Here is a 20,076-nt window from a genome sequence, read left to right as displayed (position 1 = left end):
ACTAATCGGTGGACAATGGCCGTGGGAGGTTTTGGGTCTGGAACCACTGATGTTGCTTTCTTGGCTTTGATCGAGACGTTTTTTGGTTTGGCTATCCATTTTTCCTGCAAGTTGATGGCTTGATCCATGGTGGCGTGTATAATGGTGATTGGTGAAATTTTAAAGAATACCAGCAACTGTGCAAAGTGGTGGTTGTTGCATTTATGGAATAAATAAAAAATAAGGATAAATTATCATGAGTTGCAGTGGCTGAAATGGATTAAAAGATCGTCCATCAGGTCAAAAATTGAAAGAACCAATGGAGATTTACTGGTCTATCTATCTAGATCAATAGAGAAGGAAAAATAAATAATTGTCTTATTTATTAATTATGACCTGATAGATGATCAATAATTGCCTTATTTGAGACAATGGATACATAATTTTCAAGCATAGTTGTTGCCCGTTGGCTTTACAGATCTCCTCATATGTAATATATTATACAGTTTTAGCTAAAAACAAATGATGATTTCTTTCTAGAATCAGAGATTTTTGAAAAATCACCAAAAATTGTTGTTTGATATTATTTATGTCATTTAAGCTGATTCTTGAGAAATCAATTTTGGTACTAATTTTTTAAGGGCCGATTATTTTTGTATTGGATTTATTAATATCATGTCATTCTTAAATATTCAGAATCAGTTAAAAATCAAGAAATCATCAGAAAATGTGATCCCTGAAAAGGACTGATTTTAATAATTGGTTTTGGCTGATTTCTCAGAAATCGACATAATCGGCCAACCAAATAGGAAAAAAATCACTGATTCTTCAAATTCTGATGTGGATCCTATGTGGGGAAATCAACATCCATGCCAAACATCACCCAAATTTCTTTAATTTTGTGGTGATTTCAGAGGAATCTCTGGCTTCTTGCTTCGAACTCCACCACATCTGGCAGCTGGTTTGCTCGTTCTTCTCAAATAAATATCTTCCATCACGAAAAAAAAAGAAGGTTTGGGACAGTTTTAACAGGAGGTGATCTTGGTCCTCTCGCTTTCACGTTTTCATTTATGTCATAGATTGGGTGCGGTGGTATCTGTTTTCTCTATACCCTTGAGGGTTTTGTGTAATTGATCCGAACTCATTTGTTAGGGAAAAACACTTTCTGGCTTCATCTTTATTGGTGGCATTAATTTAGCTGACCGTTTTGATGTTTTTTATTAAATTTGCATTAGTTGCAGAGATTTCTCAAGTCGTTTTTGTCCTGGTGCTCGTGGTTACGTGTTTTTGTTTTAGCATGCTTAATATGCTTTTTTGATTGTTGTTCATTTTTTTGCTTTGTAACCTGAGCATTTTATGAATGAAATTGGGTTTAGACTTAAAAAAAAGAAAGCATTAAATGTGGCAGCAAATAATAGGATAGATGACCTGGCGGATAAAATGTTGATGCAATTGGAAACAGAGAAGCCATCTAACGAACTTCTAGTCTCCTATTGGTTTGATCTAGCTGCGTTCATAGGAAGGATAAGTGGAGAAGAGTATGACTGGTAGTTGATTGATAGCAATAATTTGTAAAGTTATGTTTTGGTTAGAAAGAAAGAAGAAGCCATGGAGGCATATTCTTAATATGTGATTGAGATAAGTGCACGTAGTGGAGTTTATTACTGGCCAGAAAATGTTGAAATGAGAATATAAATAAGTAAATGGGTTTGGTGCATTGTAGCTTGTAGAAGATGACACGAACTTGTGAAGTTATGGATGGTTTTTTGGGTTTAAGAAAAGGTGCGTGGACTAAAGAAGAAGATATTCTTCTGAGGAAATGCATTGAGAGGTATGGAGAAGGGAAGTGGTGTCTCGTTCCTCTTAGAGCAGGTACTGTACAAATTTATTTTATTTGTTCTCTAATTAATGGTTTGTTTGATGATATTGCTTTATTATTTATTTATTTCTACTTTTCTTTATTGTTATTGCATTATCAGGGCTGAATAGATGCCGAAAGAGCTGTAGGCTTAGATGGTTGAACTATCTCCGGTCGGATATCAAGAGAGGGAAGTTCACTTTAGATGAAGTTGATCTGATTATAAGGCTTCATAAGCTCTTAGGGAACAGGTAGTGTATATATAGATGAAGTTGTTAATTTGCTTGCTTGAAACAAAATTAAAACATAACAGATGGCAAGGTCAGGTGTTGCACAGGTTGCCCTTGACTAATATAGTGTCTGTTTTATCTTAGGGCCGGCTGTAGGAGAAGTGGAGAACCGTGTCCACAATTGTAGAAACCTTAAGGTTATATTTGGTTTGAAGAAAAATGTAGGAAAAGGAAGGACCAGCTGATTTAACGTTACTTCAGAATTAACTCTTGCTATGAGTGTAGGCCATTATGTTTACTGCTGGCTCAAGTTGCACTAGTACTGTTGAAATGACATTGAAAGAGTCCTCTTGGAGACCAGCTGATCTAACGTTACTTCAGAATTAACTCTTGCTATGACGAGTAGATCAACTAAATCAAATTGAAATTAAGGTGGTGTTTGATTGTACTTTTTAGATTTCTATATCTGAAAATATTCTTTTCAGACGCCACTTTGTTTATTGCCGCATATTAAATAGGGTTTGAAAAGTTTTTTCAAATTTGAAATTTTTAGACTTAGGCCTGCCACTTAAGGCGTTCAAACACGTTTTAGGCGTGGCCTAAAGTAAAAAATGCATCTTTCCATTCAACATCTCTCTCTCTCTCTCCCCTATCTTCTTGCCATCGCCGCTACTACAACTTGCAATAGCGGCGATTCAATGAGTAATAATAATAATAATTATAAATTATTTTTATTAATTTTTAATATTTTTATAGTCATTAATTATTTTTTTTAATTTTAATCATTTCATTTATTAATTATTAATTTATTATTTATTAGTTGAATTGTTTCAATATTATTTTGAGGTCATAAATTATTTTTTATGAGATAATGCAAAATTAAACTCAATATTTCCAAATAGTATGTTGTAGGGGTAAAATAGTAAAATCAGTAAATTTTAGATGGTAAAGGGTGATCAAAGACAAACAAACTTGTGGATTCAAAGTCTCTAAAAAGTAGAAAAATATATATGCTTCTTTTCACATTTCAGACAATTATCTTTTTAACTTTTCAGATCTAAAATTTCAGATTTATCAAACGTCACCTAAATTATCTTTCTATTCTTTTAATTCTCAGATGGTCGTTAATTGCCGGCAGACTTCCCGGAAGAACAGCGAACGACATAAAGAATTATTGCAACACACGGTTGAGCAAGAAGAAACTTGTCTCCAAAGAAGAGAAGAAAGCGAACACCACAGTTGAGAAGATCAAAGCTATCAGACCTCAGCCTCGTACCTTCACAAAAAGCTCTCGATGGTTCAGACCATTGCCTGATCCTACCAGTGAGGGCGCTACGAGCCAATCAGGAGAAATTCTTAGCAAGGCGGACCCTGATAATTCTACCACTGTGGGCACAAATAATCGATCAGGAGAAATGCCTAACGAGACATCTCCTGATCTTCCACCACCTACAAACGATCTCGTGCAATGGTGGAAGAGTGTCTTAGATGAAAGTGATATGGTGGACACCACCTGCCCCATTATCAGTGGGTCAGAAGAAGATAGCCTTGCGGTTGAAGTGCAACCAGCAATGACAGGGTTTGGAAACATTTATGAGGAAATAAGCAGCACTACTGATGAGGGGGATCACTTGTCTTTCAGTAAAAACATTTGGGACCTATTAGCTTCAGATATGGACATTATTTGAATAAAATTACTTCTTAGAAGATTTGGGAGGGGAGATGTTTGATTAATTATTATTTGAGTGAAGTTACTTGAAGGACCTAATGCCTACTAGAGTTTTTCTTTTAAGTATAGAAGTGTTAGTTAAGATTAGTACTTGTGATTGTAAATGATGTGGAGTGTTTACTTTCATTTATGGTGTGTTTGGTTTGAAGTAAAAAGTAGCTAGGGAAAGGAAGTGGAAGGTAGGGGAATCTTTATAAACTTTGTATAGGTTTTCAACCTTTCCCTACCTTTTGTTCCAAACCAAAATGTGGAGTCTTATATACTGTAATTTGAATTATGGCATTTAAATTTATAGATAGATCTAGGTTGTGTTTGGATAAGCTTTTGCTCTTGTGCTTATCGAAGTCTAAAAGCAAAATCCTACTTTTGGGTTTTGACTATGTATTTTTTGTTGTAGAATCTGTTTGTTAAATGTGTTATTGCTGTGGGTTTTGTTTGGTAAAGATTGTTTTTAGAATTATACTAGTGTGAACCTGTGCAATTAATGTAGGGGCTTAATTTGTTAAAAGAATTAGAAGCTGAAGGAGCCTTATGGTTTTCCCAATTGGGCTAAACCAATCCAAGTATCCAACTCAAGCATTTTTTTTTTGTTATGTTGTGAAGCTGGTCCTTACTCCTTTAACATTACTAATTAATTAATCTACAAACTAATTGAACTGAATTTAAATTATAGCTAAATGAGACTCAAATTATAACATTATTATAATTTTTGTTCTCCACAAAATGAAAAGTTGAGGCAAGATGAACAGATCTATTACATTCCCCTAGCATCATGTTTTTTCGTAACTTACATAAGCAAAATGCATAACTCCTTCATCGTGTCTCAACAACCATCACAAACTCCTTGGTTTTTAATTGTCTTCTCCAATTCCATTACTTTTTACTTAAATCAAATTCTTATAACAATATTCCCAAGTAGGTTGAGCAAATCCAGTTTCAAACCAACCATAATTTATCAGTCTTTGTATTTACCAACATGTAAATTTGATTTAAATTAAGGAAAACAAATTTCAAAACTAATAAATTTACAATATTTTATGTTAATTACTTTTAATTATTTCTTTAATTTATTAATATTAAATGAATTTTGAACGAATATTAATTTTTAAATTCTTATTGTTTTATTAATTTATGAAGAAAAAAATTTATTAACTTATATCCTTTTATTATTTAATAAATATAGTGTTATTAATTTTAAAATTCCAATAAGCAAAAAACATTTACTAATTTTACTAATTTAATTATCTTATTTTTATATTAATAAAATTTATTATCATAAATAATAAAAATTAATATTTATTTCCTTACTTAATTAAGTTTTTTAATTTCTTTTACTATGTTAAATTATTTTTTATTATGTTCAAATGTATAGTTAATGGATTATAATTTTAATAGTTCCTTTAGGAAATTAATTATACATTTCTATTAAAATTAGTTTTTTGTATGGAATTTAAAGTTCAGTTTATTATTTACTTATTGTTATTAATAAAACATTATATGTAATGGTGTTTTATTTGTATAATTAAATTTGAATTTATATTGAATAATTTTAAAATGTGAGGATTCTTTTTAATACTTCTTCTTATACAAAGTTAAATTTTGTCAATAATTATACATTTTTATTAATAATTATAATTAAATGGAAGCATATTATTTAGCCTAATATTCTACAATTTAATATTATATGGGTAATGAAATATAATCAAATAGAACTTATTTTACATTATGAAGTAAATAGTAATTATATTAAGTTAATTATTTTATAAATTGTAATTAGATGGAATTATGTTTTATTTAATTGAAATTAATTTACAATTAAATTGAAATGAATATAGATATAAATTGAGTTAATGAATTGTAGAAAAATTAATGGTGTAATTTAGAGGAGGGAGAATTAGTGGCATGAATTATTAAGATAATTTTAATATTTTCTATTTTTTACAAATTAGTTTTTAGATCTACTAGCCAATCTCCAAATCCAAGAGACGTCGAACCTGAAGATCTATGAAGCTTTACATGTTGTGGTCTCTGATGAAGAAGCTCTAGACCCAAAAGTCTACAAGGGTCTACTGTTGATCAAGATCTACATGTTGTGCTCTTTGATGAAGAAGCTCTAGACCCAAAGTCTATGGGGTCTTTGCTAACGAAGCTCTATGTGTCATGCTCTCTGATGAACTTATGGACCCAAAAGTTTATGAGGGTTTGTTGTTAATGAAGCTCTGTATTGTGCTCTCTAATAAAGAAGCTCTGGGCCCAAAAGTCTATAAGAGTTTGCTGCTGATGAAGCTCTACATGTCATGCTCTTTGATGAATAAGCTCTGGACCCAAAAGTCTAGTAGGATCTATTGCTGATGAAGAAGTCACACAAATCTGCAAAGTAGTAAAACTTTATCCCATGTCTTATCAAAACAAATAGATTGCATGATAGCCAGTTTGCAAACTCTACATACAGAAAGGGATATAAATAACAAGGAGAACCAAGGTGGGAAGAACGTCCATCTCAAAAGAGGATTTTTCTTCCTCAAACTTCAATTTTGCAGTGTGAGAACATTAGAGCAACATATGTACTTAAGGGCAAACAAATTCCTTAACTCCAATGCCAAAACCCATAAGTTAATTACCAATTTATGATCATTAGTGATGATGCACAATCCGGCCGGTCTTACCTGTCAACGACCTTGCCTCTGAACTGAGTAGTAGGGAACCTGAAACGGAGAAGATGAGGAAGCTCCGGGGGGAACCCGGTGTAAAGGCTCTGAAGCTCAAGTCTTCAAAGGCAAGATAAAACCAGCTAGCGCAAAGTTTGCATACCATGCTCTTGGGGGGTAGAGAGCCTTTTATAACCACCTCGCGCACTCACTCCTAGGCTTCTGTCAGGTTGGGTATGATTACTTCCATGCTTCTTCCAGTTCGGGTGTCATCACCTCTGCTGGGGCAAAACCGCCACTGCTCTTTTTGTCGGAGCCGTCTCTATAACAGGAGATGGTGGTGGCAGGTGACGGTGGCAGGTGGCCGTTGAAGTGCGGCTGTCAAGTGTCAGATCCCAAGTCAGTCAAGTGCGCTGCCCCTGGATACGGACTCCTTCAGTGTCAGGTACGGTGTGGTTTGTCTAGTTCGGCGTTCTAGAGGCGAAGTGCTGGAGCGGTGTGCGAGGCAAAGTCTTGAGTTCGGATAGGGGAGTGTCCCGAACTGCCATGAGGCGGGCTAGTTCGGGTCACTGCTTTGTGTGGCTCGGGGCCAAAGGGAGAGTTCGGGCTCCTCGTAGGGAGTTCGAGCTCTTAGTAGGGAGTTCGGACAGCTGGTTTGTTCCCTTTGGTGTTTGCACCCTGGGTACGCTGCTTTAAGTGCCGAGCTACTTGTTTTTTGCCACGTGGCGTGATTGCGAGGTCGGGCCAAATCTTTCTTCATCAATTGCCCCACACTCCTCGCGCTAAGGGTCTTGCCCTGGCGCAGGGAGTTCGCAAGGTGTCAGGTAGATTTGCCCTGTACTTTGGATCTTGGTTCTGATGGCGTGAGGTGCGTTGTCAGGGTTCCTTGGGTTTCTTCGAGCGTCCAAAAGGCGGGAAGCGTGCCGGCCTGCCTAAACGCTGATAGATGTGGCGGCGCGCGCTTTATTTTGAAATTTCAAAAAAGCGCGCCACTTGGGAGGCGCGATAGCAGGCGTCTTTTCAAATTTGAAAAAACGTGCCGCTGCCGCTTTTATTGAGGAGCCGTGCGTTGGCATCCGTTAGTCTCGAAAAGACGAGCACCGGCGCTCTGTCAGTTTCAGAAAAGCGTGCGCCAATCATGTCTCGGTCTTAGGGGACATGCGGTCAGTGCGATTGTAGGCCGTCGGATTGGCTTTGATCTAAGCTGTCGCTTTTCGGTCACTGTGAGTATAAATAGCGGGGGGGACCCCAGTTGCTGTCACTTCTGTATTTCTCTCGAGCTCGCGTCCGAGTTTCAACTCGCATCCAGTTTGCGCCCAGGTTTTTTCAGTTCGCGTTCAAGGTCTTCCGCTCGTCCGAGCTTCTGTGGTCTACAACCTTTTTCTGGGTGAGTACTTTCCTGGATCCCATCTCACTCCCCGATGCCTAGGTTGGATAGCTTAGATAGTCCTTTCAGCGGGTCTGATGCAGGTTCTACGAACCGAGTTGCATCCCCCGATAGCCCTAGCGAGTCGGAGGTAGAGCTCGAGGAAGAGTTCGAACTCGTAGGCTGAGGCGCTTCAGGTAGTTTGGCATCCACCTCTCATCGGGGTCGGATGTTAGACAAGTTTGGTCATTCGACCATGATGCCCGAGGGGCTCCAATCCCTCATTACCTACTATAACTTGCCTGGGGAGTACGCTTATTTCATTCCTTCGGGAAGCTTTCCTTGGGAACACGGTCCTGATGAGATCGTGATATTCCGGGAGCAGCTCGCCGCGGGGCTGCGATTGCCTTTCCATCCCCTCCTTGTCGAAGTCTTGAACCACTTCGGCGTGACGGTCGGTCAGCTTCACCCTAACTCCATTCGAAATTTGGTGGGGACAATCTCCTTATTTTGTGAAGAGAGCTTTCCGTTGGACTTGGAGATTTTTTCTTCAATCTTGATGCTTAAGAAGTAAGTGGGTCTCCTCGCCCGGGCTTTAAGCTTTTACATGAACTCCCCAACAAGGTCCCAGCATGGAAGCGGGACTATTTCGGGGTGCGAAGTGTGCTGGGATGGCCGTTTCAGACCCGGTGGGGGATGGCCGCTCCCGACTCCGGGGTCATGCTTGACAAAGAGACGGTGAAGGGCCTCCAGCAATGGGCGCGGCTTGGGCTGAAGTGTCAACAGTATCTGACGGAGGCCAAGCTCATTGCAACTGGCCTGAGTTCGGGTAGGCTCTTCACTTAGAGATTCTGTCTTGCTGTCTTTCTTGCTTTTTTCTGATGGTGAACTTCTTTTCACAGGTGTGATGGATTTTCGAGGGACCCGGGGTGGGTACTTGTTCCAAGGCATGAAGAGGAGAAAGCGGGTTGCCAAGCGAACTCGCGCCGAGATGCCCCGGGATGCGGAGCCCGAGGCACCGGACTATCCGCCAAAAGATCTGCCCAGGGAGTCCGAGATGGTTCCTCCAATGCAGGAGCCGGCAGGGGGCCCTTATGCTGAGACTACCTACACAGGGGCTCCTACATACGCCGGTGCTCCTGCTTACGCCGGGTCTGCTCATACGCGAGCTGGGCCCTCGGGCTCGGGGGCCCCGGGGATTTCAGGAGTGTGCTGTCGCCGACCCATGCTCTTCAAAAGAGTAAGGAGGCTATTTTCCCCGAGGAGGTTGCGGCATGGACTGATCTCCCTCTGCATCAAGTGGCATGTCGTGCCATTACCCATGCCATGGTGGTAAGTGTTCTCTCTTTTTTAGAGCTCTTTGGCTTTCATTTTGTTGGTTCTTTTGATCATTCGGTTCCTTTTGGTAGGTGAATTCTTTTATTCACGCCTTGGCAGCTCAGGTGGAGAGGAGCTCGAGGCAGGCGCGAGCTGCCGAAGAGGCTCGTCGCGCTGCCGAGGAGGCTGCTCGTGCTGCCGAGGAGACTGGTCATTTATCACGGATCAGGCAGGCGAGGTCTCAGAGAGATGCCGAGGCCATGGGAGTGGTGGTGAAGCACATGGCGGACTTGAGGCTGGATCTGCAGCATCAGGTCGAGTACCTTCAAGAGGACATCAGGGAGAGGACGCAGATCTTTTCTCAAGGTATCGAAGATGCCAAGAAGAAGGCTGTCGATGAGTACATTGCTTCGCCGGGCTTTGATGATCTGATGGTGGATTCATACAGGAGGGGTTTTAAACTAAGCCGGTGGATGATCCGGAATATGTACCCCGAGCTTGATGTTAGCGCCATATCCACTTCGCGCATAACTCAGGAGATGGCCAATGCTGCTGACGGTGAGCCAGACTCCGAGGGCGAGGCGGGGCCTTCGGGTATTGTTGAAGTGCCTTCTAATAATGAAGAAATAGCTCCGGGCTTGTAATTTTTTTTTTTAAATGTACTACCTTACTTTTGAAATGGAATGACTTTTGGTTAAGTGTTGGTTGTTCTTTCTCCCGAACTGAGCATATTTGCCGAACTAATCATACGTTCGATCTGTTTCCTGTCCGGGCTACCGCACTCGTGCGGCCTGTTTTGGTGGTGATTTTATCCACTTTGCTTGGCGGTCTATAGGTAGTATCGCCTTAGGTTGACGATGTTCCATGCTCGGGGTACTTGCTTTCCCTCTAAGGTTTCGAGCTCGTGTGCCCCCCCGAGTGCTTTCTTTACTCTGTAGGGTCCTTCCCAATTTGGTCCGAGTTTTTCCACGCCGGGTTCGGGTACCATGATCTTACGGAGAACCAGGTCGCCGACGCGGAAGCTCCTCTTCTTTACTCTGGCGTTATAGTACCGAGCTACCTTTTGCTTGTAGGCCGCAGTTCGGATGTGCACGAGGTCTCTTACCTCGTCCAGTAGGTCGAGGTTGGTGCGTAACTCGTCTCCGTTTGTCTGCTCGTCGTATGCTTCTAGTCGCAGTTTTTTCCGTAGGTGAGGTTAAAGGGGGTCTCTCCCGTAGCGGTTTTTTTCGTGGTTCGATGAACCCATAGGACACTTGGTAGCTCATCCGCCCACAACCCTTTAGCTCGGTCTAGTCGTGCTTTCAGTCCGCGAAGGATGGCTCAGTTCATTACTTCTGTCTGACCGTTTGCCTGCAGGTGTGCGACCAACGTGAAGTTCTGACGAATTCCCATACTTTGGCACCATTCTTGGAACTTGATATCCTCGAACTATTTTCCGTTGTCGGAGATCAGTACCCGAGGTAGCCCGAAGCGACATACTATGTTCTTCCAAAAGAAGTTCTGTATGTTTCGGGCTGTAACTGTTGCCAGAGGTTCAGCTTCTATCCACTTTGTGAAGTAATCTACTGCCGCCACTAGAAACTTTCTCCCACCTGTTGCTGGCGGGAATGGCCCCAGAAGGTCGATTTCCCATTGTGCAAAGGGCCATGGACTGGTGAGGTACTTGAGGTCGGCAGCAGGCTGATGGTGGATATTGGCATGCTTCTAACACTTGTCGCATTTTCTGACGAGCTCGACGACCTCTACCTTCATCCCTGGCCAGTAGTATCATTGTCGAAGTGCCTTTTGAGCGAGGGCTCTGCCTCCCAGGTGTCCGCCACACAAGCCTTCATGAGTGTCACGGAGTACGAGCTCGGCTTCGGCAGGTCGCAAGCAACGCAGGTAGGGGAGCGTGTAAGATCATCGGTACAACCGTTCGTCTATTATGACGTATTTGGCTGCCTGGCGCTGCATCCTCTTGGCTGCATTGCGGTCCACAGGGAGGGTTCCATCTAGCAGGAAGCTTGCGAGTGGGTCAATCCAGCTCGGCTCTGCTTCAAAGACGGGAGCGACCTATTCTGCCCCATCGAGAATGTTGGGCCGAGGTAAGTCCTCTATGTACACAGTTCTTATGGCGTTGTGACTCGTGCTGGCTAGCCGGGACAGGGTGTCGGCCTCAGTATTCTCTGACCTCGGGATTTGCCTGATGAAATGTGACTGGAAGTTGAGCAGAGCCTCCTTTACTTTTGCTAAGTATGCAATCATAGTGAGCTCGCGTGCTTCGTACTCGCCTGTAACTTGGTTGACCACGAGCTGGGAGTCACTGCAGATAACTACGTGCTTCGCTCCGACCTTGTGTGCTAGGTTCAGCCCAGCTATCAGTGCCTCGTACTCCGCCTCGTTGTTGGATGCTGCGAACTCAAAGCGTAGTGCGCATTCCAATTTTGTTTTGCTCAGGCCGTGTAGCACTATTCCAGCCCCGCTGCCCTGCTGGTTCGAGGAGCCATCTACGTGAAGGATCCAGGGCTCCTCATCCCAGTTCGCGTTTGGCCTAACCAGGAGAGATGCTACACTGGCTGCTACTTCACGGGGTTCAGACTCTATTGGCTTGGGAGCTCCAAGCTCGCCCGAACTGGGGATCTCGGACTCGACCGGCTCAGGGGCTTCGAGGCTAAACGTGCACTCGGCGATAAAATCTGCCAAGGCTTGGGCCTTAATAGCAGTTCTTGGCTTGTACTGGAGGTCGTACTCACTGAGTTCGATGGCCCATTTCGTTAGTCGACCGGAAACCTCGGGTTTGAGTAAAACTTGCCTCAGAGGTTTGTCAGTCAGGACGATGACGGTGTGAGCTTGGAAGTACGGGCGGAGTTTCCGAGCTGCTATCACCAGTGCGTTTGCTAGCTTTTCTATCTGCGGGTACCTTGTCTCTGCTCCCTGCAAAATTTTACTAACATTGTAGATGGGTCGCTGGACCCGGTCTGCTTCTTTTATTATTACCGAACTGACCACCTCGTCGCTTGCCGAGAGGTACAGTTCTAAGACCTTGCCCTCCTCGGGCCGGGCTAAGGTTGGCACACTAGCGAGGTAACTTTTTAGCTCGTCAAATGTGAGCTGGCAGTCTTGGGTCCATTCAAACCCTTTGCCTTTGATTGCTTTGAAGAAAGGTAGGCAGCGGTCTGCTGATTTAGACATGAAGCGGCTTAGAGCGGCTATGCGGCAGTTTAGCCTTTGAACTTCTTTTACATTCTAGGGTAGACTCATATCTAGGATGGCTTTTATCTTGTCTGGATTGGCCTCAATACCGCGCCGATTGACAATGTACCCTAGGAACTTGCCCGAGGTGACGCCGAAGACCCCTTTTTTAGGGTTCAACTTCGTGCTAAATTGACGCAGGATTTGGAAGACAGAATCTAAGTCTTGTATTAGTTCTTGTGAAAACTGTGTCTTGACGACCATATCGTCTACATAACATTCTATCTTCGTGCCAATCAAGGGCCGAAACAGCATATTTACAAGTCTTTGGAAGGTTGCCCCGACATTTTTTAATCCGAAGGGCATGACCTTGTAGTAGTACAGGCCAAACTCGGTTATGAAGCTGGTTTTTTCCTCATCGGACTTGTCCATCCTGATTTGGTTGTAGCCCGAGTAGGCGTCCAGGAAGCTTAGCAACTCGTGTCCCGAGGTCGCGTCCACTAGGCGGCCAATTCTGGGGAGGGGGAAGCAATCTTTCGGGCAAACTCGATTCAGGTCGGTGTAGTTGACGTACATGCGCCACTTGCCATTCGCCTTTTTTACCAGCACTGGGTTGGCCACCCAGCTCGGGTAATGGACTTCCCTTATGAAGTCTGCTGCGATGAGCTTCTCGACCTCCTCGTCGATCACCCTCCAACGCTCTGGGGCTAAGTTGCGTTTCTTCTGTCTAACGGGTCTGACAGTTCGGTTCGTAGGATTTCCTCGACGGAAGCACCGATCTGTAGTGTGCGAGCTGGGTTCGTAGCCGAAGTCGGGACTGCGACCGTTTCCTCTGTGGGCGAAGCTCGTTCCTCAGGCCGCTCCAGTTCAAGGTCATCGCCCACCTTGGTTTTTCCCTCCAGGGCGGCAACATAGCACTTGCGGGACTCGAGCTGGTCGCCCCGCGCTACCCCCACACTGAAGTCTGTAGGGAATTTCATGGCCAAATAGTAGGTGGAGACCACCGCCTGTAGGATATGCGTGATTGGCCGCCCTATTATGGCATTGTATGGGGAGGGGGTTGCGACCACCAGGAAATCATGGTTGAGTCTGACTGCAGAAGGCCATGTGCCGGCTTCCACAGGTACTGTTATTTTTCCGAGGGGCCTGACTTCCTCTCCGCTGAAACCCACCAAAGGAGTGTTCACGGGCTTCAGCTCGCTCCTCTGTAACTGTAGCCGGTCAAATGCTGATTTGAAGAGGATGTTCGCCGAGCTGCCCGAATCTACGAGTACGCGTTTGACCTCGAAGTCGCTGATCCTTAGTTTAATGACAAGCGCGTCATCGTGGGGGTAGTGGACCCCTCGCGCGTCGTCTTCCGTGAAGAAGATTGGTTCTTCGGTCTTCGGTCTTTTTGGGGGGTTCCGTTCCTCGAGGGCCGCTTCGCGAACTGAAGTCCGGGCTGCTGCCGAGGTACACCCTGCTACCACCGAACCTCCCACAATTACATGGATGGTTCCCCGAACTGGCCTCTCTTTCGGAGGCTGTCGCTGCAACGGTTCTGCAGTCTGCTGCTAGATTCAGGGGCATCCTTTTCGTGCTCCCCTTGCCGACCTGCCTTATTGTTATTATTGTTATGTTGTACAAAATTTCTTAAGTATCTGCGACGGATGAGTCTCTCTATCTCATCCCGGAGATTATTACACTGCTCGGTACTATGACCGTGGTCTCTATGGAAACTACAATACAACTTCTTATTTCTCTCGTTCGGATTTCCCTTTAGGCGAGGTGGCCACTTAACGTATGGGGCGTCCTTGATTGTCATTAAGATCTCGGTCTGCCTCGTGTTTAACGGCGTGTAATCCGTCCGAACTGATAGGGGAGCTCGAAACGACTGGTTCGGCTTCAGCTCCCGGGCCGGGTTTTTTCTGTCGACTGTGTTGGAGGGCTCGCCTTCCCTCTTTCTTTTCTCGTTCCCACTTTCAGTTCGTTGGTTGATTTCTTCCTCTGTCCTCATGAACTTGTCCGCGAGCTTGAGGAATTCGGCCACGGTTGCGGGCTGGTTAGCTACCATGTGTCATTTGAACTCTTTGTGCGTTACTCCTCTCTTGGCCGCCGCGAGCTGCACCGCGGGGTCTAACCGTGGTATCTGCAAGCATGCTTCATTGAATCGCTTGATGTAGCCCCGGATGGATTCTCCTTCCCTCTGGACTACTCCGAAGATGCTTTCCTCTGTTCTGGGGCACCGTTTGCTGGTGACAAAGTGTGCGGTGAAGACCTGCACGAACTGGGCCCAGCACTTTATCGACCCAGGGGCCAGGTTCCTGTACCAAGTGCGGGCTACCCCCCTGAAGGTGGTGGTGAAGGCCACACACATGTACGATTCACTGGCCCTAGCGAGGTGCATTTGGGACTGGAAAGCGTCAACGTGGTCGTTGGGGTCAAAGGACCCGTCATACTTGTCCAAAGGTGGGAGCTTGAAATCTCTGGGCAAGGGGACCGCTAGGAGTTCCGATGCGAGGGGGGGAAGGAACTGAGAGAATCGGGGCAGCTCCTACCTCGTCTGAGCTCGTTTCTTCCTTGCCTCTGAGCTCTGACAGGACACGGGTGGCAGTTCGGCGACTTCGCCGGCGCCTTCATTGTTGAGTGGGCCTGGTACTGGCGCTGTTGGCCTCCGTGTTGCCGAGCTCGATGGGCCCGGAATGCTGGTAGTCTGCTGCCAGGGCGCTGAATCGGTTTTCCGTGAGCGGGAACTCGGGCTTGGAGCGCCGAGGTGCTGATCTTGCGGGCGAGGTTCCTGACCCGCCTGCGAGCTGCGAGGCGGGGAAGATTTTTCTCTCTCTTTGGCCCGGGGACGAGGCCTGGCTGTTAGGGGGGTTCTGGGGCCGGGAGGCCTTTCCCTGGTGGGGGCATCCATCCTGTGGGGAGGCCTTAACCGGCCTCAGAGCAGGGTGCCGAGGTGGAAGTAGTGGTTGGTTCAGCGGCAGTTGGGGGAACTGCTGTTGATAGTGATACTGGGAGATGTTGTGCAGTACTTGGTGCTGATGAAGCTGGTGTTGCTGGAACTGTTTTATTTGGGCTTGCATTGCCCGCATGCACTGCATCAGGTCGTCCAACCGGTTTTGGCTGGCTGCCAGGGGATGGTAGTTGGTTCGGTAAAGGTTGTCTCAATAGGGGAGGAAAGGGGATGCTCGTGACAGGAAGGTTTACGGGCGCCACTGCTTGTGGCGCATTAAAGCTGGGGATCCCATCCACCGAAAGGGGGATGGTGAACTGTCCAACGCACACCACGGGGACTTGAAGTTGTTCCCCGGTGGTGTTTGTCTCCTTGCCACGTCCGGCGTTGCTGGAAGAAGTCATGAGTGTTGGGTTTTTGAAGAAAATAGGTTATGAGAGTTTGGAGGGAGGCTTTTTGAAGCTTTCCCATAGACGACGCCAATTGATGATGCGCAATCCGGCCGGTCTTAGCTGTCAACGACCTTGCCTCTGAACTGAGTAGCAGGGAACCTGAAACGGAGAGGATGAGGAAGCTCCGGGGGGAATCCGGTGTAAAGGCTCCGAAGCTCAAGTTAGAATCCTTCAAAGGCAAGATAAAACCATATAGCGCAAAGTTTGCATACCATGTTCTTGGGGGGTAGAGAGCCTTTTATAACCACCTCGCGTACTCACTCCTAGGCTTCTGTCAGGTCGGGTATGATTACTTCCGTGCTTCTGCCAGTTCGGGTGTCATCACCTCTGCTGGGGTAGAATTGCCACTGCTCTTTTTGTCGGAGCCGTCTCTATAACTGGAGATGATGGTGGCAGGTGACGGTGGTAGGTGGCCGTTGAAGTGCGGCTGTCAAGCGTCAGATCCCAAGTCAGTCAGGTGCGCCGCCCCTGGATACGGACTCCTTCGGTGTTAGTTACGTTGTGGTTTGTCTAGTTCGGCGTTCTGGAGGCGAAGTGTTGGAGCGGTGTGCGAGGCGAAGTCTTGAGTTCGGATAGGGGAGTGTCCTGAACTGCCATGAGGCGGGCCAGTTCGGGTCACTGATTTGTGTGGCTCGGGGCCAAAGGGAGAGTTCAGGCTCCTCGTAGGGAGTTTGAGCTCTTAGTAGGGAGTTCAGACTGCTGGTTTCTTCCCTTGGTGTTTGCACCCTGGGTACGCTGCTTTAAGTGCCGAGCTACTTGTTTTTTGCCACGTGGCACGATTGCGAGGTCGGGCCAAATATTTCTTCATCAATTAGGGACAAAGTTAAGAAAAGAGATATAGAGATGAGATTCATTGCATCACTAATCAAGTTGTTGACATTATGATAAATGTGCCGCCACAACCTTGTTTTCTTTTTTGCAAGGCCAACTTCAATCGTTGTTAATTCGCTATTCAAGTTTTGGGTCCGTTTTGTGGAAATTTAACAAGTTTTACTTGATATAAGACTTTCAATCCTTCTCAACTCCACAGTAATTGAATTTAAGAGCCCTTGATTGAAAATTGAATGAGAGTGGTCATTTTGGATGAAGGATTCGAGGAAAGGGAATGTTTTGTATGCAAATTCTTGGTGGGAGGTTTTGAGGGATTAACCCTTGAAATCCCTACGCTACAAAGATAGTGTTAGTAGGCATAGGATTGGGCTTCAATGCTACGACTTTTATCATTGCCCGACACTCTAGAAATGGAATGGCGAGGAGGATAGGATGAGATGGTCCGAGGTTTTAGCACTGTTGGTAGGGGTGTAAATGGATCGAATTCAAATTGGATCAAGCAATATATAAATTTGAATCCGAATAAATATTCGAATATTCGATTCGATTTGAATTCGACTAATTAATTATTTTAGGTAATTACTAAATATATAAAATAAATATTTTATTCATATAAAATATATAAATATATAAATTATTTATATAATTTAATTATTATATATATATAAATTATATAAGACATTTAAATGTTTAAATATTATATATAAGAATTAAATAATCAGTCGAATTCGGATATTTATCGAATCGAATCAGGTCATATCTGAATCCGAATCTGATTAACTATTCTGTATGAATAGGATATTCAAATTCAACCGATTAGATATTCGAATTATCTAAATTCGATTCGATTATATCGAATCTCGAATTCAAAATCGGATTTTCGAATATCATTGACACCCCTAAGAATCCAAATTGGAAATGAGTTAAGTGTGGAGACATTCAAGACACGGGTATGGCTTGACCCAAAAAATAACCCCTTGAACCACCTTGTTGAGTTAATCTTCCATGGTTTAATGGAGAATAGGTTTGTAGAAGTTACAAGATGGAGAAAAGCAATGAAGATTGAAGCAAAAGACCTCATCCTTGAAGTGTTGAAAATCAGAGGCTTGTAGAGCTTGAAGATTAGTGAGGCAAAGAAAGCTACAATACTGTTGGACGGTTTGGAAGTGATCGAATGGGTGAAGAAGTTTTTTTCAGAAGCAAGTTCTAGAGGTAAACAAGTGAGCTTTATGGAGTTCAACTTTGATGGAATATAAAGATATGAGCTGGAATGTAAAAAGAATGCAAAAGGACACTATATAACTCTGCAAGAATTCTTTGGAGGAAGAAAGAAGCAGTTAATTTGCTTCCCAGAAGGTAGAAGGGGAATTGGATGGAAGGCAGTGGCAGAGGTACTGAGTGATTTTACTCAACAGCTGAAATCAGAACAAATAGAGGTGGTGGCAAAGGAAGAGAAAGTAGGCAAACAAAAGAGAGAAGAAGAATCTATTGAGAGGAAATGGATGATTGTAGAAAAAGGAAAAAGAAATTGTAAACTGGTAACAACAGCAGGAGAGGAGGACTGGGAGAAGAATTTTGTGGTGGAAACATCAAGGCCACCAAAGGATTGGAGGGGTATTGCGCAGTCGATACTCAGAGAATTAAACCTGCCAAAACTGATGGTGATTACACCTTACAAATCTTGTAAAGCTTTGATAGATCTGGGGGAAGTTGAAGTAGAGATTTCAGCTTTAAATATTCAATCAGAAGCGAGTGCCGCCACAGTCTCAAAATGGTGTCCTCTCAAATACTAAAAGTTTTGAGATTAAGGACAATGTATTAGTCAGATTGCTTGGGTTACCTTTCAATATTTAGAAGAAGGAGATATTACAGTCCATTGCTATAATCTGTGGTGCAAGACTAGATGGTGTCTTTGATCTGGATCTTCATTCGGTCGCGTTAAAGCTAGGCAGAGTTAAACCCAGTGATATCCCAAGGAAGTTAGAGGTTGTTTTAGATGGTGTAGTATACCCTGTCTGGCTTGCTACCTCCATTGAAGTCCAGCTATGGAGGGAGGGATGAAGGCAGGAAGATGAAGGGACAGAACAGGCCTGGTTATGTGGGTTGTAAGGCAGTACAGTAATTACAAAAGGGGCCAAGTCATATGAGGAAATCAAGAAGAAAAAGGAAAAAGAGGAAAACATAAAGATTTAGGGAAAGTCGGCATGGCAGGGTGAGTAGAGGGATGGCAGATCCTATGTTCAGACTATGACAGGAGGATTAAATGGAATCAGATATGAGACAGAAGTTCAAATTTCAAAAGAAACTGAGCATAGGTCGGCAAGGGCTCAGGTTTCAAACCGGTTTATTCTGGTCCAGTGAACCAAAACCAGTCACATGAAATTTCAAGGAGACACGTGACTGGTAAAGAGATTGGGGGTTTGGGCCCTAGCCCATCTGAAAATAAAGGGCCTCCTCTTCTGATTGGGCCGGTTGTTTTAAAATAGTTGGACCCAAGTTTTAAGAAGTCATGTGCCTCTTTAAGTGGGCATGTGACTGGTAAAGAGGTTCGGGGTTTGGGCCCTGGCCCATCTGAAATTAAAGGGCCTCTTACTTTGACTGGGCCGGTTGTTTTAAAACAGGTGGACCCAAGCTTTAAGAAGTCATGTGCCCCTTTAAGTGGGCACGTGACTAAAGGAAAAGGGTTGATAATAGACAAAATAGTTGGTCTATTATCGTCTCCATTGAGCAAGAAGCAGCCACCACTCGCAAGAAAGAAACCCAGCCATAGTGGAGAGGCAAATCAGAACTGGGCATGGGCCCCAAGATCTAAGAAAATAGTCAACTCCCTAGAACGGTGCATCCCGAGGTTCAAGAAGCACCCGACGACAGTGGAGCCAGGGTGTTCTTTTATTCCAGAGATGGTAAATCAGGAGGTTAACCCTTGTGAAGATTGTGCGATAGAGGAAGAAAGCAATTCAGGATCAGATTTGGAAGGTTCCTCAAGTATCGGAAGTGTGGAACTTAAAAAAACCAAATCACTCAGTGCTGATGAGAGCTTACACACGGAGTTGTTATTTTTGGAAATGATGGCTTTGAAATTATAGACTCAGCCCAGAAGAAGCACTCTCAACTACCCAAGGAAATGGAGTTTATCGCAGCTATTATAGAGGAGAGGCAGGGGATACCGGTTCCTAAATATGCTCCCAGTTCACTAGAGCAGCACAACATCGATAGAGGACTAGAGGAACAGAATGCATCTTGGTCACTGATCACAATCATCAATCAGGGGACAACACCTAAAGATAGATTCTGATGCAAGGACTAAAACAACATTGATTGAACACAATGGGAACCCACAATCACCTATTCTGGAAGGATTAATCTTGACCTTACCCCCATGTGTCGCCTCTCCGGAGTCATTGCCCCCTTCCCACAACCTTTCAGGTAATCTTGTCAATTCGTTTTTTGATACTGATGTGGGTTTTGTGCCTGGAACAGGTACCTATGCAGCTCAACTTGAAGCAGTAGCCATGGATGGAAAGTTTTTAAGTGGGGACAGGGGGGGCAAAGAACAAGCG

The 20,076-nt window shown here is 44.2% G+C and overlaps 1 protein-coding gene across 2 annotated transcripts; it reads left to right on the top strand.

The window, feature by feature from the left end:
- The first annotated feature begins 1,630 nt into the window (after positions 1-1,630).
- LOC104610009 (transcription factor MYB1-like) lies at positions 1,631-4,239 on the top strand. Of its 2 annotated transcripts, XR_016085853.1 has the most exons (4): positions 1,631-1,851; positions 1,959-2,088; positions 2,212-2,499; positions 3,185-3,321. XR_016085853.1 is itself a non-coding variant. In XM_088904309.1 (3 exons), exons 1-3 carry the CDS (start codon positions 1,713-1,715, stop codon positions 3,753-3,755), a joined length of 840 nt encoding a protein of 279 aa, XP_088760435.1. In that variant the 5' UTR covers positions 1,662-1,712; the 3' UTR covers positions 3,756-4,239. The 2 variants fall into 2 exon arrangements, 1 of the variants encoding a protein (XP_088760435.1); XM_088904309.1 differs by lacking the exon at positions 2,212-2,499 and having other exon boundaries at positions 1,662-1,851; positions 3,185-4,239.
- Positions 4,240-20,076: the final 15,837 nt, after the last annotated feature.

The sequence above is a fragment of the Nelumbo nucifera genome, chromosome 4, assembly GCF_055504915.1.
Source record: "Nelumbo nucifera cultivar China Antique chromosome 4, China Antique-T2T, whole genome shotgun sequence".
In the NCBI taxonomy this organism is placed as follows: domain Eukaryota; kingdom Viridiplantae; phylum Streptophyta; class Magnoliopsida; order Proteales; family Nelumbonaceae; genus Nelumbo; species Nelumbo nucifera.
Note: the sequence above shows the minus strand (reverse complement) of the source record. Positions and strands in the feature narration are given on the sequence as shown.